This window comes from Magnolia sinica, chromosome 2 (assembly GCF_029962835.1).
Source record: "Magnolia sinica isolate HGM2019 chromosome 2, MsV1, whole genome shotgun sequence".
Lineage (NCBI taxonomy): Eukaryota > Viridiplantae > Streptophyta > Magnoliopsida > Magnoliales > Magnoliaceae > Magnolia > Magnolia sinica.
Genome location: NC_080574.1, coordinates 20,736,539 through 20,761,781, shown reverse-complemented (window position 1 = coordinate 20,761,781; position 25,243 = coordinate 20,736,539). Strand labels below are relative to the sequence as shown.

General features: G+C 41.6%; 1 protein-coding gene across 1 annotated transcript in view; it reads right to left on the bottom strand.

Moving 5' to 3' along the window:
* Positions 1 to 25,243, bottom strand: part of LOC131236568 (dynamin-like protein ARC5) — a 42,625-nt gene that overhangs the window by 5,640 nt on the left and 11,742 nt on the right. Inside the window, exons 2-13 of the mRNA XM_058233838.1 lie at positions 22,418 to 22,582; positions 18,833 to 18,955; positions 18,446 to 18,667; positions 17,636 to 17,769; positions 17,450 to 17,542; positions 17,051 to 17,114; positions 16,742 to 16,790; positions 16,499 to 16,581; positions 4,234 to 4,391; positions 3,995 to 4,055; positions 705 to 767; positions 486 to 586 (exon numbers count right to left, since the gene is read on the bottom strand). Coding sequence (XP_058089821.1) covers positions 486 to 586; positions 705 to 767; positions 3,995 to 4,055; positions 4,234 to 4,391; positions 16,499 to 16,581; positions 16,742 to 16,790; positions 17,051 to 17,114; positions 17,450 to 17,542; positions 17,636 to 17,769; positions 18,446 to 18,667; positions 18,833 to 18,955; positions 22,418 to 22,582 — 1,316 coding nt within the window. The remainder of the gene's footprint in view (positions 1 to 485; positions 587 to 704; positions 768 to 3,994; positions 4,056 to 4,233; positions 4,392 to 16,498; positions 16,582 to 16,741; positions 16,791 to 17,050; positions 17,115 to 17,449; positions 17,543 to 17,635; positions 17,770 to 18,445; positions 18,668 to 18,832; positions 18,956 to 22,417; positions 22,583 to 25,243) is intronic.

Here is a 25,243-nt window from a genome sequence, read left to right as displayed (position 1 = left end):
GTTAAAAATCAAAATATCTTTTTTTCATCGGTCAATAGAACCGATGCCACTTTTCCAATGTGCTTCTACGCTCAAAAAACGTAAAAAGAACATAAATTATTAAAGGATTCTTATATAGTTTTTAAGGTAAATTTCTTGAATGACAAAAAATAAAGGAAAAACAAGAATCATCTAACACTATCATGATATGGAGGTATGTGCATGTGGATGGGAAATGGATGATTGATGAGTTTTTGTTTGTTTTTTTTCTGATTTATTTATATTTTGCAGATTTTCTTCAAATTTTTAAGAAAATAAATAAAAATCTTAGGATTTGCAGTTTGATATGATTTGACACTTCTACAAATTGCGATATGATCACAATTTTGACGTCCACTCCGATAAAGCCCCAATATTCAAACATTTCACATAACCAGTACATGAGGTAGTTTGAAGCAGTATGATCATCATGGCAGATGGATTAAAAATCAAGGAATATGATTAACTTTTCACGACATGCCCGTTCGGTAGATTCCGCGAAATTATTGAAGGCAGTCCCAACGCGCCTCAGAAACACATCATGGCCGCTTAGATACTCTCCATCTTTCTGTTAGAAAAATCAGAGAACTAATAAGCCATTCTAAAGACAGATCACAGACTAATCTTAAAATAGTTCAAAATCTCAAGAATACAATACCACCAGTTCACTAGGAGACAGCTCATACCCGCAGTAGATAGACAGAGATTGGAAGCAATCTCTTTAAAATGTGTAAGAGCCTAAACCCCAACTGCAGCCAAAAAGGAGGAACAATTAATTCCATAAAACAAAGAAATATGGGCCAGCATAGTGTTAAATTTAACAAGATAATTTCAGGGTCTGCTTTCACCAACGTTGGAATATGACAAAAACAAGTCAACGACTGCACGGACCATCTAAAGTGTATATGTATCTTAAAATTTGTATGCGTTTGTTCTAAAATCATATTAGGGAACATGCAGTGTTGAGTCAAAGGTTACATTCGAAGTAGTCCCATGAAGATTTGTTTTATAAATGAAGAACCATAGAAACTGTATCCATTTAATAATGTTGGTGATCATCTCAATGTAATACAGTACTTAGCTGAGGATTATGAAGTCTACCCTGTCCTATCTACATGCCGGTGTGTGTGCCAGTATGGCACATCTTTGCAAGATATGAGCAGTCCATCAAGTGGGCCACACTGTAAAGAATGTACCCAAAATAAGGCAGGTTCACTCATCAAGCGGACCAGGCATATGAAAAAAAGGGACAGTTAAAATAGCAGCCCAATACATGATGAGTGAAACTACCTAAAATTTTGGACAAGGGCATCTACACAGTGTGACCCACCCACCAAATGGACTGCTAGGATCTTTCACAAGGGTACCATGTTGGCAGTTTGGCACATATACCCAGATGTAGATTGGGTAGGCTTGCACATGCATCTGGGCTTGGCAAACCTCTTCCTAATGTGTTCTCAAATTGACATCGCTAGGATGAATTCATCAAAGTAACTAATACAGTTTATATCCCATGGCTATAAAGGAATGCTTACAATTCTACAATATTAGCATGAATCGATTTTCTTGACTGCACCTAGGAGAGCTCACAGGACTTGGAGCTTTCCAAATAAGTATTGCAACCTTTCACCAAACTAAGATCACCTGACATTTTTGGTTGCCAAATTGGAAAATACATGTGCATGTAGATATTTTTGTGTGTGCAGGAAGTATATATTGTGAATGTAGACATTTCTACTTCAATTTATAAAGTAGCACTCTAGTAGGCATATAATATAATACCATGCATGCAGGTTCTATACAAACGGTATTCATTATTTCATATGTAATCACAGTATGAAATTGTATATATAATTACGAATTTGTGTGCATAACTATACTATATATGCTCAGTAGCATGTACTAGAGTGATCCGGTAACATGTGTTCGAAGATGTGAACCAACCCCCCCCCCCCCAAAAAAAAAAAAATTTTAAGGAAAAAATTATAATAATAATAACAACAGTTCCAGGTCCAATTTTGGGGCCTGTTTTTAAAAAATCAGGTATTGTTTGGATCCACCATCTAGAACCCAGTCAAAAGTCATGTCAGGTTGTGTCCCAGTTAGTTCTAACCAGCGTTCGAAATATTGGTATCGCTTTACGTATCACATCCTTGGGTTACAGATACGTATCGGTTATCACACGGGATATATCGTTTGTATCAGGTAATTTATCACACTTTTTGGGAAATATAGGGAAACATTGGGGAAATGGTTGAATTTTTCAATGAATTTCAGAGATTGTAAAAAAAGATCTTAATACACACTTTAAATCATAACATCTCAAAAAAGAAGTGCGCACAATAGGTTTCTTTTGGATAGGATCCTAAGCTATTCGTTGTTTGACTGAACTAATGCAACTATATTCAAATTGAATGCATAACATGTAAAGTCGAAATTAGTCTTAATTGACAGTTGGTTGAAGGGAAAATTCAAAAAAAAAAATAATTATTTTAATAGGTTTTTATTAATTTTTAATTAAAAATAATTTTTATTTACCAAAAATTGACGAGGACTTAATAAATCGGTAGATTAGCCCTCACACATGCTTGATTTCATGTTTGGAGTGCAACATTCCAAGCAACTTGGTAGAAATTTGGGAAATTTCGAATTTTCCTCAAATTGCACCACATACACTCAAATTTCGAAATTAAAGTGTATGTGATGGTCATTTCATCAAATACTCCTAAATACTACGAAATTAGTCTCAATTGACAGCTGGTTCAAGGAAATTTTCAAAAAAAAAGAAACATGGAGAATGTGAAAAACTAGTGGATATCGAAATCAAACTCCAACCGCATGATTTTTCATGCAAAACATGACGAACCAATGGAGTTATAACTTATAACCATTTGACATTGATTTAACATAATTTCAAAAAAAAGAGCATTGGAAATTGAAAATGCTCATTGGATCAAACAAGGGGATATAACGGCACTACCTGTGCATTTCGTATCGCACAGGTGGGATACATGATATATTGTGGGATATATCAGCTGATATCGTAGATATTTAAAACATTGGTTCTAACCAAGACCTGTAGTGTCCAGGTTCGGTCCTCATTTAACAGTAATGTTGACATATATGTATGTGCGGGTGTATGTAAGATAACCCATCTACTCCCAATGCATTTGCCAATATAGCAAAGATTTGTGAGATCAAATCAGTCCATCAGCTGTGCCTGACCATGTAGTTATTCAACTTGGGCCTGACCCAAAGCCAAGGACCTAAGATCCAATGGGTACACACACCAGATTGATCCGGGCATGAGACCTCAGAATGGTGCTTGGATCCAATCCTGACAGGACCCACACCTAACCGTTTTAGGTGGGTCCAGGTATGGGAACCACATGACCTGAACCGAACCCAACCCATTGACAGACCTAATTTGTTTTACTTCACATGTTCAAGACAGGAGACATTCTACCGAAACATTTTGCAGATTTATTTGGAATTCCAAAAAACAAACAAGGGGGGAATAAAAACTAAAAACTAAAACTAAAACTGAGGAAAAATAAATAAACTTCTTGATTCAATTTCAACAGATGATACTCGACTACTTGATCAAGATTTGTTTCTGGCTTGTTTCATAAATTTTGCCAGATACAAGGAGAAAAAAAAAAAGAAGAAAAGTCGCTGATTTTTGTAAGAGAACATAATGAACTAGATCACCGTCAAATACAAGAATCCAACAGATGTTTATAACAAACACTAAACACTTACGATGCAGGGTAGATGAGAGTTATTAGTTTGTAACCCAATGCTCCGGTAGTATTTGCAGGAATCATTCATGAGTTTCTTACTTGCAGTTCAGATCTCAATTAAGGATGGCCAAGGACCCCATTGCTTTTCCATGGTCTAACAGAAATACAATAAATTATGGAAGTAAACTGTAAATGGCAAAGCATGCATCAAGAGATGATGCTGAATATTTCACCTGATGAAGAAAAGGCTCAAATGTATCACGAGCCTTTGCAACGGCAATCACACAAGCAGTCCTAGGATAAGAAAGTAGAAAATATGAAGTTACTTTTTTTTTTCGGGAAATGCAGAAAAAAAAAATAAAGTTACTGACAGTTAGAAATGAATAATACAATAAAATTTAGAGCAAGATAAAGTTGTGATATCAGAAAACCACAATAGATGATTGAAATGAACGTGGAACACTATGGTTACCTAGAATAGTTTGTTCCGTCATGAATATCTTCAACTCCACATGCATTAACTATTTCTTCCCGTGTAATTGGTGGACATTTATTTCCTCCAACCACAAAACGGAATTCTGCCATTGCACGATGATACTGTGCACCCCCATATAGGCGCATTCCAGCATTCTAAAAGAAAGGTACCAATCATAAATACTTGCAAGCTAACAAATTGAGATAGAATGGGAATGAAAATTTGAAGTAATGGATTCAAAGCAAGGGAAAAAGAAATTGCGTATATTGAAGAGTCTGCCAACATATTGTTGAAGAAAGTTAGCAATGTCATAATGAAAAGAAGAAGACTGAGCCATTTATTTGCAATTCACTGACCGGAACATACTTTCCATTCTAATCTGACAATTGAAGCATGCACACTAAATTGCAAGAAACAAATAACTAATGATAATGGTTAGGAATACGGTGTATGACAAGAAACAAATAACTAACGATAATGGTTAGGAATAAACAACAACAATGTTAGTAAAACTGGCCAACATTAAATCCTTTGTGACTTAATGCAAGACAGCCTGTAGCTCAGTGGTAGATAGTTGCGCTTCATCATTGAGGTTCAGCCGCAAGCCCATGTTACCTATCATTTTTTGGAGTTGTGCCCTGAAAACCAATGTGGATCTTATCCATGGATGTGATATTGATGATCTTATCCGTAGATCATGAGAACCACGGGTCTTGAATGGAAATGCTATGATGCCACAGTTAACGTGCAGGAGTACCTTAAATCATATATGAACATGGGTTAAAGGAGAGAGATTCCTTCGATTTTCCTTGGGAACTTGAGAGTGGACAACGGTCACTGACCAAAGGAGAGTTTGTGGACAATGGATCTTAGCACCCTATTGTTCCATGACCACCTAGCATGTTATAGTACAGACTTGTGGTTACTACTACTACTACTATTTGATGATGAGTCAGGATGGAAGACCTCCACCACCATCAGCCCCCCCATAGGAGTGTGAGTTTGTCATGGGAATAAGCTCCTAGTGTTGGGCCTATTTGACACTTGCATTGGTGGATCAATCTCAAATCTCTAGACTGTGAGGCTAGTCATGCTTGGACAGCAATTGACTTGTGGATGTACTAGTTTTGATTAATCCTTAGACCTGAGGACGAATAAGAAGTTTAAGGACTTGGTTACATGTGCTTTCGCTCGCTTTACAAGGTCATCATGCGGCCAACAAAAGTGGGCGTAGCTGGGTGCATACAAGAAGATCTGGTTGAGGCGCACATGATCCAAAAAGAGATCCACTAGTTTCTTAGAAACTATTCTATGGCTTAGATCTTGGGGATCAGGTGTTCATCAAGTGGTTTTTCCATTGGGCCTAGCATCGAAAAGGTTTTATAAACATTTCCAACTATTAAAAAGGTTTTGATCACACTTGATCAGACTCTGATGGTTAGATCTAGTTTATATAGGTATTGGATCAATGGTGGATGGCCATAAAAGGGGACGGATTGGAACAATGGGTACATGGGTTAAGGCATGGCATATGGAAGACTGTAGGGTGCTAGATCCTGTCCTAGAAGGAGAGGACAGTAATAAAGAGAGCCTTGAATGTCCCCACCCCTTTGGGTGTCACCTAGAGAGAGAGAGGGAGGGAGGGAGAGAGGGAGAGAGAGAGCCCTTCTACTCTCCATCCTATCACAAGTTCCACACGTGGGGTCCACCTGTGGACAGCTCTATGCATCTCCCTGGCCTTACTCCAGGACGGACATGTTTGGCTCTCAACCTTTCAATCTGGGATAGATCACGAAAAGACCTTCCAGTAGAAGCATTGGCATCGGCAAATTTGACAGTTTCTTGGTAGCTTAATCAAGGTAATCATGATTGTAGGATTTATGTTTTGGTTTCTAGAAACCTGCCAATATCTAAACAGGGATCCATACAGCTGTAAATCTAAAAATTGGATTTTGGAAAATTTTTATGTTCTTCTGCATATCGAAAATCCTAACATCATCATCAACAACAACACCAATAAAATGATGGTGATGATGATTCTTTTGCAATAGCTGCAGTATCAATAGCAGCCCCAAATATCCCCGAAACCACCACTGGAAAATGAATAACAGTAATGCAGTCATATTTCACCTGATCATCATCGTCGTCGTCATTGTCATCATCATCACCACAGCCTTCTCCCAGCTACTTTGGGTCAGCCAATGAGCAATGTATCCATATCTTACATTGTGTGGGAGTACATATAGGCACACTATATATATATATATATATATATATATATATATATATATATATATATATATATATATATAGAAGTAACGAGATTTTATTAAAAAGAAAAGGAACAAACAACACAGGACTGCTGAGATAGCAGAACCGGACAACCTACAGGCCTAAGAAGGCAAGATTATAATCCTTGAGCCCAAAACATTAACCACCCATTCGAAAATCAACTTTTTAGCAAAGGATCCCACTGATTTAGCCGAGGACTGAGTGTCGTTGAAACATCTTTCATTCCTTTCCTTCCAAACCACCCACCAAATGGTGATAATCACCATACGCCAAATACTAGTCTTTTTTTCTTTCTTTTTTTTTGAAAGATAACTTGTATTAAAAGATAGAAAGAAAAAACACAAAAGAAGGGAGCTGCTGAGGAGGTAGACCCTTAAGACAAAAGAAAAGAAAGATCTAAATTGGCCCCATCCCTATGGGACGCCCATTCAGCAATGAAGCATTTAACATAAGAGGAAACTAAGTGGGAGGGCTTCGCCTCATTCTGAAAACACCTCTTGTTTCTTTCAATCCAAAGCGCCCACCACACCGCCAAAATTCCCGTCTGCCAGATCCTAGATTTGATTTTTGCCTATTCTAACCCCATGCCAGGCTTTCAGAAGCGTATCCACGTCCTTGGGAAAACACCAACTAATCTTGAAACAGGAAAGAATGGCAGACCAAACTGAATAGGCGAAGGAACAGTGGATCAACAAGTGGTTTACTGACTCTTCAGAGGACATACAGCATAAACAGATATTCGGGAGAATCATTCCTTTTTTTCTAAGATTATCCAGGGTAAGGATTCTATTGTTCCCAGCCAGCCAACCAAAGATCTGAAGCTTTGGGGGGACGGCATATTTCCAAATAAAGTGGGAGTGTTGAGAGGGGCTTGTACCATTGTTGGCTGAGAGAATCTTGAAAAAAGACCTCACCATGAACACAGATGACTTATCAGCTTTCCAAATGATACTGTCATTGCGGGCCTAATTAGGAGATGCATCTTGGATGAACTGCAGCAATTCCACGAAATGATCAAATTCCCAATCCTCAAGGTTCCTCCTGCATGGGATATTCCAAACAACCTTGTCAGTTACAAGGGAGTAATTATCAGCTATGAAGTTATTCTTCTTTCTCGCCACCCGGAAAATGGAAGGATATTTATCCTCCAGCAACATATCTCCTATCCAAGTGTCTTGCCAGAACCGAATACAATCTCCCTTTCCCACTTCAAAACCAATCATACGGGTGACCTCTTTTTTCATCTGGCTGATTCCTTTCCATATCGCAGAAGCCCTATATAGGGAAGAATCATTCATCCACCAGCCTCCATTCGAACTCCCATATTTTCCTTTAATGATAATATTCCATAGACTATCCTTTTCATAGCCAAGTCTCCATATCCATTTACCTAAAAGGGCCCAATTCATCAGTCTAAGATCTTTGATACCAGCTCCTCCATCTTTAAAATGTTTACAGACTTTCCTCCATTCCATCAGACTGAATTTCTTCCTGTCTTCCTTACCACTCCAAAGGAAGTTGCGTCTGAGCGTGTCGATGGACTTGAGGACCACAGCAAGGCAACGAAAAAGAGACATGAAATAGGTGGGGAGGTTGGACAAAGCTGCTTTTATAAGCGTGAATATCCCACCAATTGAAAGGTAACGACGCTTCCACCCGACTAAATGGTGACGGAATCTCTTAAAGACTTTTTCCCATTGTTGCTTCTTGGGCTGCCCAATACATAATGGAAGACCGACGAAAACAGTAGGGAGGGATCCCGAGACACATCCCATAAGATCAACTAGCTCAGCATTCTCCTGGTCATCCAAATTAACCCCAAATAATTTGGATTTAGGTAAATTCACCTTCAGCCCTGCCACTGCTTCAACGCATCTGATTACTATACGCAAATTAGAAACGGATTCAGGAATTGCCTCAGAGAAGATTAGGATATCGTCCACAAATTGAACATGGGATAGCGGGTCTTTCACGTCTTTCATTTGAACTCCCCTGAAGATGCCTTCCGTTTGAGCTTTCAGAAGCATAGCAGATAAGGCTTCGCCAATGATTAGAAAGAGGAACGGGGAAAGGGGATCACCTTGTCTAAGACCGCGAGAACTTTTGAAAAATCCTTTCGGGGATCCGTTTAAAATGACGGAGAAGTAGGCAGAGCTGATGCATTCCTCAATCCATTGTCTCCAACCGTCACCGAAACCCATACGCTTCATCAGGTAGAGAAGGAATTCCCAATCCATGTGATCGTACGCCTTCTCCATATCCAAGTTACAGAGGATAAACTTCTTCTTCGAGTGATGGCTAGAGTGAAGGCATTCATTGGCGATAAGGGCAGCGTTAGTAATTTGACGTCCTAGGATGAACACGCACTGATTTAGGCTTATAATCGAACCAATAACTTTCTTCAATCTATTGGCGAGCACCTTAGCCAAAATTTTGTACAAACTTCCAATGAGACTGATAGGTCTGTAATCCTTATACTCGGAGGCTCCCGATCATTTCGGAATCAGCGCGATAAAAGTGGCGCCGATGTTTGATGACAATCTTCCTCTTTCAAAGAATTTGTTGAAGAAAGAGAGCACTTCCTCTTGGAGAAGGTCCCAGAACGCCTGAAAAAAGATAATGGGAAAGTCGTCTGGGCCAGAAGACTTATCGCCACCCAGGTCCATCACGGCTTTTTGGACTTCTTCCGAAGAGAAACGGGAGTCCAAAAAACTGTCATCTTCTTCGCTGATGCGTTTGAAAGAAAGGTTGTCCAAACGCGGTCTGGCCCAACTCTCTTTTTGGAGGAGATCTTGAAAGAAAGAAACCGCAAATCTACTGATCGTGTCTCTGTCATCAGTCCAGACGCCATCTAAAGTCATACAGCTGATACGGTTAACACTAGCTTGAATTGTAGCAATGTTGTGGAAGTAGCTCGTATTCCTATCACCTTCCTTGATCCATTTCACGCAGGCTTTCTGTTTCCAAGAAATTTCCTTCTGATAAATTTTTGCTGAGAGAGCTTGAACTAACTGAATTCTGTTCGCCAGAGCCTGGGTTGACAAAGGGCTGCTTTCAGCTTGAGAATCGATCTTCTGAATTTCCATGAGAATCAAATCCAATTCCTGCTCCGAACAATGTGTTTCCTCTTTAGACCATTGCTTGAGTTTATCTTTCAGGAACTTTAGTTTACAACACAGTCTGTGACCTGCATAACCCCGATACTGAGCTTCTTTCCACCAATCAGCAACCATCGTTTTAAAACCTGTCACATGAAGCCAGGCAATAATAAATCGAAACGGCTTCGGACCCCAATCTACCTCCTCAGCCGATAAGATCAAAGGCCAGTGATCAGAAGTTGTCCTGGGAAGAATCGACTGAGAGGAGGAAGGCTCGAGGTTCAGCCATTCAGCGGAGATAATAAAATGGTCCAATCTGCACAAGATTGGGTCCAACCTCCCGTTAGTCCAAGTGAAATGGGAACCTAAAAGGGGAAGATCGATAAGGCTATTATTATCGATCCAGTCTGAGAATGCAGCCATCTGGGAAGAAGAGGAGTTCCCAGAAGATTTCTCTGCCGAAAACCTGATGGTGTTGAAATCCCCGGTGAAGCAGATAGGGCCATTGAAACTCTGGCAGACAGAAGATAGTTCTTTCCAAAACTTGCTCCTCAGATTGTTGTTGGTGGGCCCGTAGACCGAACAAATAAGATAGGAAGAACCTGAAACACTGTTCGTGAGAGTAACTGAGAGAGAGAGAGAGCCCACCGAGCTTTTTAGAAGGGTCCAATGCGCGGATCTCCAGGCTATAACAATGCCGCCTGAACTTCCCGAAGCTTCCTTAAGCACCCAGGTAGCATCCGTGGCTTTCCAAATAGAGCTCATGAGCCGATCATCTATTGCTTTCACCTTAGTTTCCTGAAGGCAGATAATCTGGGGGTTGCTTTTGCTGCAGGTGGATTTGATGAGTCTCCTTTTTTGTTTGGACCCCAACCCCCGAACATTCCAACAAATTATCTTCATGGGGCAACTTCACTTCCCCGTACTCCCTTAGGGCGTGTTTGATTTCCAAGAGCCTGGGTAGATACCCAGGAAATGGGTAATTATTACCATTTCATCCGTTTGAAAATCCTGGGAAACTTCTGCATTGGGAACCGGTTCAAATAGTTATTTAAAATTTTTGAACCTCAAGGTAATGTATATGATATATCAATTACGTCCATATGTTTTACCCCAATATTTTGAGGCGTGAGCCAAAAAATGAGGATGATCCAACACTCAAGTGGCCCACACCAAAAGAAACAGTGGCCTCACAAAGTTTTTAACGGTAAGTATTCGATTCCTGTTTTCGTATGGTGTGGTCCACTTGACTTTTGGATATACCTCATTTTTTTGCTCATACTATAAATTCAAAAGGTATACTGGATGAACGGTGTGGATAAGTGAAATGCATCACAGTGGGACCCATATATATTTTGTAATGTTTTCGATTTCCGTGTAAAAAAGTAAGTAGTCAAATCAGGTGCCTTGTAAATACACAAGGAAATAATTATTACCCTTTTGCCTAGCATTTACCAGTGCACTGGAAAATCAAACAAGCCCTTAATCTCTGATTTGTCCAATGTCGCTGGAATGATTTCTGAGTTGATAGAGTTCTGCTTCTGTTCTTTTTTCCTTCTACCCCTTGGAGTTCTTTTCAAAGAGGATCTGTTGGGGGTCCAATGGGCGACCCCTATTCTCCACGCATTGAAAGAGTGCGAGATAATCCTCAGGACAGTCGCCGAAAGAGAGGCCCGGCAGTCTTCCAATGTGACCCGTGGCGTCTCGAATCCACCTCTTTCTCTGCATCTTCTTACTCAACATGGCCCTCTGATCTTCCTCTATCAATCCAACTTTTGTGATAGCTATTCTGAAGAGGTTTGGCAATAATGACGTCTGTGCCTGTATGGTCCTGGAACAGAGATAGGAGGTTGAGATCGGAGTCCTCAAAAGGAAGAGAGATGCAAGCAGATGTGGAAGTCACTAAGGATGAAGGGGATAGCGAGAAGGACAAATCTTCTTCGACATATGGCGGGTTTGGAGTAATGTCAAACGGAATTAGTTGCAGTTGAGATCTTCTATCTTCCGACAAGGTGAGCCCAGTATCGCTAAAACCACAATCCTCTTCCTACGAAACGATAGCCAAATCAGGGGGAATAAACGGAAGGAAGGACGAAGAGGCGAGGTGTAGTTTAGGGGAGACAGGTGTTCGGTTGAGATCAAAGGGAGAAAGACCCTCGTCTCTTACCGAGGCAGGACACTAGGTGGAGGCGGGATCAGGGTGGGAGGGTCGTAGTCGAAGCTGAGGTTAGGAGGTTGAATCGTCACCTGATGGTCGCCACGTGGGCTCGCGGATAAGGCCACCACCTTAACAACTCCAGGTTCGGAAGCTGCACGTGTTGGCGAAATCGAGCGAGCAACTTCGTTACAGGGGAAAGAGCTTCTCCTCGCACCACGGAGGGTAGACGGATCAAACGGACTAACAGGGGGCGCGGCTCGAGACGGAGAGATGCCTGTACGCCCGCCACGTGGAGAGAGAACGGGTTGCTTCGCTGGTAAGGAGTTATTGGCTTCACCTACCCCTGAGAAACTATCCGGTGCTCCGCGGGTGCACCGAGAACGACTATAATCTTCTTCTCTATCTCGACCTGAAGAAGCTTCTAGCGGGTGAGAAGAAACCCAACTCCACCAGAGGTCCCCCCAGCGCGAGAGGGGAAAGTTGGGCCCTTCTCTCTGAACAGGAAGCTTGAAGGATCTGTTGTTGGCAAGAATCAAGATTGATGGAGGGAGGGGCAGACCTTTCTTTATACTAATTCGGAGTCGTATTACCCCCATCTCCACTCCCCAACTGGTCTTCAAATCGATTTCTACCAAGGATCCCAAACACGAGGCGACGTCAAGGAAGAAACGATCGTTCCACGAAAGGAACCCCCTAGACGAGAATTCACATCTCCTCGAAGCCAAACGCAGAATATTCATTCCAGGGGATGACTCCCTTGACCAAATCATCCTTGTGGATGGCACCTGCCATCAACAGAGGATCAAGGTTAACGCCCGGATCGCCTTTCACCCATACCTCGTTATGATCAATAGGCAGAAGGCTGAAAGAACCAGCTCGAACGTTGGTGGACTCATCAATCCAGTCGTTGAGTTGATCGATGGTGGGGCTCAAGATGACTACCATATCCTTCACGCTTCCTTGGCTCTAAGGAGGACATCGGAATTGATTCGAATGGCATCTGGGGGGTCGGGGGTTTCGTTGGGGGGGATAGAGTCTGTATGGAGGTTCGACGATTGCAGATCCAAGGGACCGGGCTGGCGCTGTGAGGATGATGGCTGTGCTGGAGGCTGGTGCTTATCAAGGGAGGATTTTAGGAGCGCGTCCCTGAAAGAAAGGGGTTGATGAACTGGGATGGATATATCGTTATTTGCTGCTCTTGGGATGAGGGTGGGCCTGTTAAACTTTCGTTCCGGTCCGAATCTAGCTCGTTGCACTAGCAGCTTCTCCCCTCCAAAGCTCTGCCCATGCAACATCTCCACTGCCCGAGACAGCTCAGTCTCGGAGCTCATCCTGATAAGGGCAAATCCCCGATCATCGCTGGTTTTCTTGTTTCTGGGCATGATTACATCCATGACCGCGCCTGCCCTCCCAAACACTCTCTCGAGGTTCAAAGGGTACCAGCCAAGCGGGTAGCCTTTAATGAAAAGGGCCGGCAAGGAATCGTATTGTTGCTCCTCGTGGATTTAACTCGCGGTCTGTCACCCACCTGAATCCAGTCATTTGCATTCTTTCCTGGATTATATACCCCTTCCAACGAAGAGTGTTGATGCCTCCTAGTTTCCTCGTACGGTAGAATGGACTTGCGAAACGCCACCTTGATTTCGTCCTCGTCGCCGTCGAGACACCCGTCGTTGTCGTTTTCACTGGTCGCCACCCCTATGGTTGTCGTCGAAGTCGGCCCAGAGCTCGTCATTACTCTTTTGGAGGTCGTCGTAGCTCTTTTGGAGGTCGTCGTAGCTTTCCCCGCTGTGCGATTCATCTTTAAATAGTGGTTTTGGAGTGTGACTCACCAACCTCACTATATCTCAAAAATAGCTCTAGTCTTAACTTTACCCAATTTGAAACCATGCCAAGATGCGAGCATAAACGAAGCAGAATCTAGGAAACAACCGACAATATTGAATCTGGACAAAAAATCCCACCAAATCTGAGTAATAAAGGGGCAGTGGACCAACAAATGATCGACAGATTCCTCACTTCTCATACAGCAAAGGCAGATATTAACAAGCTGCATCCCTCTCTTCCTGAGATTATCGATTGTAAGGATCCGGTTCATAGCCGCCAGCCATCCGAAGCAGATGTATTTAGGGGGAGCAGCATATTTCCATAGAAAAGGGAAACCCTGCATTGAAGAGGAAGGAGAGGAGGCAAGAACAAAGTATAACGATTTGACCAAAAATGTGCAGGACTTATCTCGCTTCCAGATCATATTATATGGGGAAGACGGATCCAGAGTCACGTTAGATAGGCATTGAAGCAGGTCTACATACTCCTCAACCTCCCGCTCGTGCAAATTCCCAAGACAATTAATTTCCCAAACCCCTCCGGTACCTGTTTGGGTGAAGTAGCTTGCTATCATACTTTCTTTATCAGCAGCAATGCGATAGATATTAGGAAATCTACTTCTCAGGGTGTAATCTCCTACCCAATGGTCTTCCCAGAATCTGATCCTCATCCCATTACCAGGATCAAAGCCTATATTGTCTATCACAGACGATTTATGACGGAGAATACCTCTCCAAACGTAAGAGGCCCTGTATGATGAATTGTTTTTGGTCCACCATCCACCAGGAGACGAACCATATTTGCCTTTGACGACGATGCTCCACAGCGCCTCAGATTCCTTGCCCAACCTCCAGGTCCACTTACCCAGAAGAGCAGAATTCATAATCTTTAGGTTTTTAATGTTAGACCCCCCCTTCCGATATTGACTACACACATCCTTCTAGTCCATAAGATGAAATTTCTTATGAGTCTCCTTACCACACCAAAGGAAGTTTCGTCTGAGATTATCAATACATTTCCTGACTGGAGCCGGGCATCTATAGAGGGACATGAAGTATATTGGGAGGTTAGAAAGCACAGCTTTAATGAGGGTGATCCTACCCCAATCGAGAGGTATCAGCATTTCCATGTAGCAAGTTTCTTTTGAATTTTGTCTACAATTTTTTCCCACATCGCAATCGAAGGAGGCCCAATAGCAAGAGGGAGACCGATGAAAGACGTAGGAAAAGAATCCATGGAGTAGCCAAGGATATCAGCGTATGTAGAAAGATCCAGATCCGACAGGTTCACCCCATATACTTTGGATTTGGCCATGTTGATTTTTAAACCCGACACTGCCTCAAAACATCTTAAAGTCGTGTGAAGGTTATCGATAGAATCAGAATCAGCTTCAACCATGATGAGAGTATCATCAGCGAATTGAATATGGGAAATACGAGTGGTCACTCCTGATATCGATATGCCTAGGAAAAATCCTGCACTCTGCCCACTAAGGATCAATTGCGACAAAGTTTCTCCAATCAGGAGGAATAGGAGAGGGGATAGGGGATCACCTTGTCGTAATTCTCTCGAACCAGGAAAGAAGCCTTTGGGAGCACCATTTAAGAGGATAGAAAAATGAGCCGAATCCACACACGATTTGATCCATCTTCTCCATCTGTCTCCAAAACCCATACGAAGCAGCATATATTGCAGAAATTCCCAGTCAACATGGTCGTAAGCCTTTTCAACCGCCTTATATAGGCACACTATATTAAGATGGGAAAAACTGTAAAATGACTTTAATTTTAGAATTATTTACTTCAACCGCCTTATGATAATAGGTAAAAAATAGAAAATACTTTTAACAAGAAATGTGATGAATATCCAATAACATAGGGTTTGACTCTGTATATTTCCACCCATTGAAAGGTGCTAGTCCATGCTGCATGCACTTTATGACCTAAGGATTTCACATGGCAAAACATCTTGTAACCCACCTCATGGACCTAGACAAGAAGCACAACCACAAGCCTATTTACGGGTAAACCATAAAGACGAGCACATCAACACAAACATGCACACATGCATAGGATGGGTTCTGAAGGATCACAATCAAGTCTAATTCACAAAACACTAATAATGCACTTAGGGTGGGGGAATTAGAGTCAAGGTTCCACAATATTGATTGATCTTTGGTGACTGCTTGCTGCATATCAAGAAAATACCAGAATTTCACATCATAAAGTTCTTAGGACAATAGAAGTCTTAATTACCATTACCGATATTTGCAGAGTCAAAAGGAGTGAAATTATCTCAGAATTTATAAGGAAACAAATACCACCAGTAGCCTTTCTAACCTACTGCCAACCCGTTATTCATGCAGTAATATACGTTTACCCTACTTACGTAAGTGATCAGTTCAGCGAATGATATAAGTTGCTTGCAAATGTCATTTCGATCAGTTAGCATATACATTATCAGATTGGAAACTCTAACAAATGACAAACTTTCTCCTAACAAGCAGTGGTCTTTGGCATTCAATTTAAATTGATATTTGCCTCAAGACGGTCCACTGCAGAAATATGTGAATATATGGACAGCCACATTTTTTTGCCACTGCATATGATTTTTTTCGGCATTTCATGATTTTTAAGGATAGACCGTAAGTTCAGAAGTTTCCATAAAATTTACAGGTTATTCTAAAAGCATACAACTCATGGAGGAAGTTCAGAAAAGCTTAGTGGCAATCGGGTGAAGAGAAATACGCCATGTGTAAAATCAGTAAACCATGGCTAAACCAAACACGTCACCAAAAGCAAGCATGTGACTCTTCTATAATGTTGTGGATGGGGTGAAAGCATTTCAATTGCCACAAGGTAACAAAATTTTTGTCCATATAACTTACAGGGATTAACTTGGATGGAAACTGGTGACCATCGGTGCCTGTGAATGCCCCTCCATTTACTCTCTCATCTTGTAGTGTTTCCCCTGCAGCCCAAGTCAAGGGGATTGAGGTGAACTTTTCAAGTCATGCCCAGCTGAAAAATATATATATACATAGAAACAAAAATCCCACACTTTGTAGAACTAAATTAAGTATACATTTGCAAAACAATCGAAAATAATTATGAAATCAAGATGATTTTACCGAATTTATCAGGAGGTGCTACCACAGTCCCCTTCAACAACAATGACAGCTGAGGAGAGTAGAACCCGAAGATGAGCACAAAAACAGAATCAAAGTGTTTTGACTAATTTACAGGCATGAACTCCATTTTGGGGCTTCTATCATCTCGAGTGAAATTTTTAGGCAAAGAAAAAAACCTTAAGGATAGGCTGATCAACCTAGCAAGGAATCAGTAACCATCATAAAAGCTTTTTTTCTTAGATGAAACTATCATAAAGACGGTAAAAAATGAAATATGTAATATTTATGGATGCTCCAACTGATAAAAACCTTGGTCAGGAAAGAATCATGAAATGTGCGCCCCTTCTCCTTTAGCTTTACTTCATCCATATCACTGCATATGAATAAGCCCACATAATGTAAGCAAACATAAGAAACAGTTGTCTAACTATGGAGAACCAGATCATCCTACTTTTATTTTTCCAGAAAAATCCGTATCATCCTACTTGTTCCCAAACATTTTTTTCCTTTTTACAATTGTGCTTCTAGGTCAAAATCTCAAGCATGGAGGTGCAAGGAACAAAACCAGAAGAAAATATTTATGCAACTTCACAATCCACAGAAAATGGAAATGCTTCATGCAAACCAGATTAATAAATCATTAGGTGCTTATGAGTTCAAATATGATTTCCAGGTCTATGAGTCATCCTAAAGCAATCAACTACTCACCTGAGTTCCTGATTTATTTCATTTAGCTTTCTTGTCGTGCTCCGGTACTCCTTTTCGAGAAGTGGAATGATTAGAGGAACACTTTCCATATACCTTTGCCACCAAATTTCACAGGTAGAATTTATTTCAGAGTAAAGAAGACCAGCTTCATAGTCACCTGATCAGATGAAGCAAAATATCTTGTACCTTTTCTGTAGCAACTCTTCCAAAAATAATTTCAGTCTGCTCACACCTATTCTACTTCTTTCTTCCGTAGACAAAGGCCGGCCTAACTTCTCTTCCAACGATGCAACATCTTCCAACTCTCTCAAAGACACAGCCTGCAATTACCCAAGAAAAAAGAACAAGAAGATAGAAGGAAAAGAATAAGGTAGATGTTTAAGATTTAGTATAGAAGCTCCAAACCATAAACTGGATTGACAATGTTCATACCAGCTGAGAATTTGACATGCTCACGAGTCACAACTAAGATATTTTAAATTTCATCAGTATTCGGAGTAATGTAGAGACATACTGGATTAGTCGACAATTTTGCCTGAGGGTTGTTCCAGGTCAAAATTCTCAACTTACACAACTCGTGACAACCTAATGCTCCCTGTTTACCAGTACATGGAAGGATATCATAGGTTTAGAATGCTAATGCACTTGGAAAACAGAAGCCAGACGGCAGATATCTCATTCTATCTCCAGCATTCTTTCAAGGATGAAATAAGAATATGTGAACATTGATCTTACACATTTTACCACAATCATTCGGCATTGACATCGATGCCCTTTTTTTAAGTGAGAGAGTGTTCCCAGGGAGCCATTTGAACAGTGTATAATTTTCCGCTGGTTTCAGCAAAAGTACAAAAGAAGAAGAAGAAGAAGAAAGAAAGAAAGAAAATTTATTCCATTCTCCCCTTTTTCTAATGAATTTCTAGTTACTTTTCTCCAAATTTTGTTTTTTTAAAAGACAAACATGAGGAAATCAAGCTAGGGCTCGAAATACAAAACCTGTTTAAACTCATCGTTCGATCGGTAAACAGAATCATGTCCAGAACCAACTCTTCCAGAAGGCACAGATGTGAAGAAGGGTGAATCACCCAATATGCATCCGTCAAGTGTACAAGCAGGTGGCCTGAGAAAAACTTCCACATCTGAAGACCGTGCGAATTGGGGTATTTTTGTATCAAGCTTGGTAGAGACAACAACAGTCCTTGATAGCTCAGGATCAATCTGCAGCAATCAAAGAAAGAAATTTCACATTCTTCCTTCTAAAATTAGATTGACTTCACTATTTATGATTTTGACAAGAAAATTAATAAAAATTTGATATGGTGAATGTCTGGGAAGAGATTAGAGAATAGAAGCACAAACTGACAGTTAAAAAGTCACACATACTTGCATCACTACTCTACGTGTAGTGGCATTACTCCAATCACTACAATCTTCAAGACATAATATGATTAACTCTTTATGCTGCATTTTAGCTCGTACAAGGGCTTCCACTGCGCGACCTTGCCCCTGAAACAGCAACACATGGTAAAAGAAAGTTGGTAAAAGGCAAACTCAAGAAGTAAAATGTAACCTCCTTTGTGGGTTATCTGAGATGCAAACGATGACCTCAACACTGCTAGCCTTATATTCATAATGACACAACCCATGGGAGGTCAAGTACCCTGCCACAAATGTTGCCACCATTGCTATGGGCATGGCATACAGTATACCAATCCTAATTTTTTAAAGAAAAATCAATTGAGTGAAGATGCAAGAATGAAAGAGGAGATGCTGGAAAGCTATGTCGCAGTCAAGGTATTCCATAATGGTAATGGTGGCCATAACAGCTACCACTGTCACCATTACAATACAGGCCATTATGGTCATTACAGGCCATTTTCCCATGTACCATTATGTAACCATTTTTTAATACCTTGGTCACGGTCCACAACCCGAACCTATCCAATCATGATAGAAAGCATATTAAAATTGCATCTGATTGTACCAGACAAAGGAATTATCCTTGAGCCACACGATGTAAGTTGAAGAACACAATCAGTCCATGGCATGAAAAAAGTAGATATTAAATGCTGCATGTATATCTATAAAAATTACAATACATAATCCCATAGGAGTCACAATTCTTGTAAGATGGCCTCTGCAATATCCATCACAACAGTTCATCAATAGTTCCATTTAACAAACTCACATCAAAAGGTGTTCTTAGACACAGATATGCATGAGAGGTGCACATTACATCTCCTGGTCATCCTTCAAGCTAGCATGCTGGCCATGGTAGCATTCCTCTTAGATCCTCCATAATTGAGGTCTTGCAGATGCCACTGCCTCTGGAAGCATGAGAGGTATTGTGCCTCCCTACCATTGCTGCATGTGTGGCATACAAAGATAAGATAGAAGCTGTCCATTCAGTGGGTCCAATCATGAATGGGCTGTGGTCCAAAAGTTACAATGTTTGGACCATCCTCAGTTCCTTACCCTTTAGGCAGTAGTGTATGAATAGGCACTAACATGAGAAACTCAGCAACAGCTTGATGTTTGTGGGACAAGGTCCATTCATTAGATGATTACAATGTTCCACTCAAAGCAAATTTTGATTAGTGGCAAATCAGCATCAAAGCATACCAAAAAGCTTGGTTCAGACTTTAGATCATCATACATACATACATGTGTGTGTGTGTGTGTATGTGTGTGTGTGTGTGCATATATATGTGTGTGTGTGTGTGTGTGTGTGTGGGAAATGGTACTATGAGGTCCACCTCATGGAAACTTCCCATGAGGTCGAGCTGTGTGGGCCCCACCGTGATGTGTGTCAAACATCAATGCCGTGCATTTGATGGGTCCCCTTTAGGTTATGGGATATGCCAAAAATCAGCCATATATGGGATTCAGGTGGGCCATACCATCTAAAACCATGTGAAGACATGCCTAAAACATATAAAATCACTTTGTGGGGCCCACCTGAGCTTTGGATGCGGCTGAAACTTGGTCTGACCCCTCATCCAAATGAGACGCACATAATGGATGGTCTGGATTTGTGAACCAAATCTCAGTGGGCCCAATATACGATTCTGAATGTTTTAATGGGAGGGTAACCCTTCTCAACTGTTGTATGTGGTGTGGCCCACCCAAGTCATGGATTGACTTGATTATTAAGCCCATGGCCCACCATGGAATGGTACATCTGGCTGATGGGATAGTTGTTCGACACACTTCACAGTGGGGCCCACACAGCTCGACCTCATGGGAAGTTCCCATGAGGTCGACCTGATAGTACCATTTCACTATATATGTGTGTGTACGTGTTCCAGCAATATATCGAGGCACCCCGTTACACAATGGGGTTACAATAATGTCCTGAGGAATGGATCCAAAATTAGATTTTGGCTGGACTTATGTTGTGGGTCTCCCTCCCTGGCTGAATCCTTCCCTTCCCTGAGGTTTTGGTGGCTGATTGTTTCCGGGCTGAGGGAGATGGTGGAGTTTGGACTCCCCCTTCGCACAGGAATCTGTGCAATGTTCAAAACCATGAGTTATCTCAGTTGTTGTATCGTTTGCAGGACTGTATGCCTTCCTCATCCCTGGCTGATTCAATGTGCTGGTCTTTGGCGATCTCTGGTCGTTTCTCGGTCCATTCCTTGTATAGAGCTTTGGCCGCTCCTCTGGTTTATTCAGGAGGTTTTCGCACTGGTCCAGTTTGGTCGTACAGTATGCCCCCAAAGGTGGCAGGTTTCAGATGGCACATGGGGAGGAAGCGAGTGTTAACAATCGACATTCTTTCCAAAAGAGGCATCTCCCTGCCAAATGCCTGCTTGTTATGTCTAAGAACAAAGGAGACAGTTGATCATCTCTTTATTCACTGTCCTTTCTCCGCAGAGATCTGGTGGAATGTTCTCCGTTTGGCTGGGATTTCGTGGGTTATGCCTCAGTCAATTGACGAACTCTTCAATGTTTGGCATGGCAAACATGGTGGAGCGTTGGGAAAGAGGAAATGGAGGGTTATCTTTTTGGTGGTTCTGTGGACGGTGTGGGCACAACCGCTGCTTCAGGAATCTGAGTAATTCGGCTAGGGTCTTCTCCAGGGTCCTAGTGGGCCCCGTAGTTTGTTTTAGAGGTTTTTCAGAATCTCTTTGCAGCCGAAGGGCTGTTTGTTGTTTGTTCTGTTATTATTATCTTTTTTCTTTCTCTTTTCCTGTCTTTTTACCTTTTCTTGTTTTTCTCCGGTCTTACTTTGCTTCTTGTGGTTTTCTTGGCTTTGCCTGATAAATTATCACCTTTCTTAAAAAATTTATAAATAAATAAATAAACTCCTGCAATATAATAGCTGCTATGGCCAAAAACATACTGATAAATTGTGTTATAGTCGCCGTTATTTTGGTACATTACAACCAATACCCTTCTATTTATTGAATTATTTAAGTAATCAATATTAATTAAAACTTTAAATAATTAATTTAACAGTGATATTTATTTTTTTCAAAATTATTGGTTGATAATGAGCAGATCAGTGTCTCAGTTTTTAACACTTGATATATATTAAAAAGCATATTGCTTTGAAAGAAGTGACAAAAATATCAGCCATAATGGCTGATATATTTGGCTCATAACAGATTCAGCCCCTAGTTGTTATGATAGGTTATACTGGGACTCTAAACCATGGTTTGAAGTTTTTAAATTATTGATTTGACTTTAAACCATGATTCACATAAAGAATCATGAAAACAGTCATGCTACCATCATTTTCATTTCAACGCACCTGACAGGCATATTATAGAGGCAAAGATAATTACATTGCCTGGTTGAAAAAAGAAACGCCAGCCTTTTATCAAAACCAAACATTTATAGAGGCAGTCAATCTACCATAAGTATCATTCCATCACACCTGACAAGCATAGTAAAACAACTCAACAAACTATCATGGCAATAATCACCTCGGGAACAAAAGTATTGCACTAGTTATTCACAACGGACCTGTAAAACACGATTTTTCCGACCTGGAGCAGGAGCGATCAGTCCTGGTGTGTCTATTATGGTAAGATTCGGACAGTACTTATATTCTATTCTAATGATTATTTCTTTTGCTGAGAACTGACAAGTCTCACGCTCCAGCCTCATGTTTTCAGCTTCAATATAGGCCTGCATGCAATTACAAAAGTTACAAAATAGTAGGACAGGAGTCATCCTTAAACCCTTCTATTCATGCCCAAGCAATAAACTAGAAATGTAGAAAATGCTATTGGACTCAAAATCGATCTTACAATCAAGACATCAACAGACTGATTCCATGAACATCAGAGGTTCTTAACTGATGGTCTAAGTAGCAAGCAATGCAACCAAGTGCAGCTGACACGAAATTTTATAAATGACAATATCACATAACTATTTACCTTTCAAGATAGTGGAAGGATACAGTGCCAGATGCAAATATATGTGTTAGTTATCAAGCATTCCTATCCATACGCATGGCTCACATGTACAGCATACAGGCATTCTGTTGAATCCTACAATGGATGGGGACAACTGAAAATTACACGGATTGGATAATCCTTGCCACTGATTGGAGGATTCTTGTCCATTGACTGTTGGCGGTTGGTTGAAATTTTCTCTAACCATCTGTTAGCAGTCCACAGAAGTCCTCCCATCAGCAGCTAAGATTATCCGACCAGCAAAGAGTTTTGGGATATGCTCCACCCATGGTAGGGCCCAATGGAAGAGCAGCCTAAGCCCCATACAGGTGCCGTGTACAAGGATACAGTCAAAGGTGATGACTTAGAATGCATGTTCAACAGTATAGCCGTATAACTCTTTCCAATATAAATTATGCACTTCCATTTTAATTAAGATCATTTGACAGGGATTTATATGCACTGAAGAGCTGCAGACCAGAAGAAAACAATTTTGTCATCGTTGACAGTCTGTCCAACTGGTATTAATGACTAGATTTGATGACAGTGTAGCACCTTTGGAGGGAACTTGACATGATTTGATGGTGTAATTTCTGAGTTCAGACCATTATAGAAGTCAATTACAAATACCTTATTAACATCTAGTATCACTCCCGGCGAGCATGGCAACGGATTACATCAACATCTGACAGATATCATGAATCTTGTCGAAGGTAACGAAACACCACATCACAATGTTCAGCAAATCACATCAACAGTGGAAAAAGAATCCTAAGACAGCATTAAGGCTATTTCTGGACTCCAAAATGTTCAAAATATTGCATGCCCATAGTGTGCCATTGTATGAATGTATTGTGATGCTTTCCTGATACAGTGCAGTACCTTCCGCCATTACCAACCTTTTTCTGATATTAATTCCATTAAAATTGTCAATGGAGGCACATATCTGAGATAAATTACAACTTTATGAATCTAACAACTATGGAAACCAATTCAAAACATACAAGTCCGCAGACTCGGACTAAATGCCTCGGGCCACCAAAGGATGTGTCAAATCCGAGGAGTTATTCGCTAGACCGAGGCAAAGGTTGAGTCGGCCCCGACGGGTCGGTAGGGTCGTCGTGTCTCGGGCATGCTTCGGGCGGACCTCTTTATCGGATCGACCGTCACAAGATGAAGCCGCACTCCGGATGTCTTGGGATAAGATTCCCGATCCCGAAGCTCACGGGATCGGATGAAGGCATGAGACGGGCACGATCCTGTTTCCGTGATCCCAGGAGAAGATTCCGTGATCCCAGGAGAAGATCTCGCGCACAATACCAGGAAGAGAATCCTCGTACGTTTATATGCCCCAGCAGCTCTAAAAGAAGGGTGGGCACTCACCTTGAGAGGTACGAAAACAAATTCCTCAAAAAGACTTTTCAATACTTTAAGACCCCGAGTCAAGGCATGACTTTGTCATCGGAGGGTCCCCAGCGATAGCCAGGGTCTCCTTTGTCCTTTTTCTGTGCAGAGGCATACAAGGGTCCGGGAGGACGAACCAGATAATTGCATCAACAGTTTGGCGCCGTCTGTGGGAACGTGCAAAAAGCCATCCCGTACCTCTATATTGAGTCCAATGGTGATGACTAGAAGGACGGTCCCAGAAGAAGATTTGAATGAGAACGCGATTACAGGGCCACCCGGTCCAATCGCCTTTCCCCCAGCCCAGAACGCACCTAACAACCGCCGACGAGGGGCGACAGGAACAGCAACAATCAACGGGTCGCGACGATGGGCGGTTGGACAAGGAGGTTCAAGAAATCCGTTACGATATGAATACGATGAAGCAGATGCTTGAACGAATGTATCAGCAGCAAATGCCGCCACTCCCGCATCCTCAAGGGGAGACGGTACCGTCGGCGGCGGTTGATCCTCAACCTTCTGCGCCGCAGTCCTTCCGGCCGAGCCAACCCCAAGGCGGGTCGAACCATCTCCAGCTGATCGACCAACGCCTCCCTCCCGACCGATCTTCGCACGAAATAGATCGAAGAAGGCGCAATCGCCCCTCCATGGAAGGCAGAGAGCAGAGAACCTTGGAAAGCCGACATTCAAAATTTCAAAAAGAAGTGCGGGAAGAGATGGCAAAAGAGATGGCGGACATAAAGCACGTCCGGAATGTATATAACCGGGTCCGAAGCGAAAGCGTCCCCCTTTGTGGACTCGGTAATGAAAGCCCGATTGCCCGAGAGGTTTCGATTACCTCAAATCACTCCTTTCACCTGCAGACCGACCCGACCGAGCATATTGAGTGCTTCAGAACCTATATGGAACTCCACGATGCCTCGGATGCGGTAATGTGTCGGGCCTTTTCTCTTACATTGACTGATGTAGCTCGACTGTGGTTCAAACA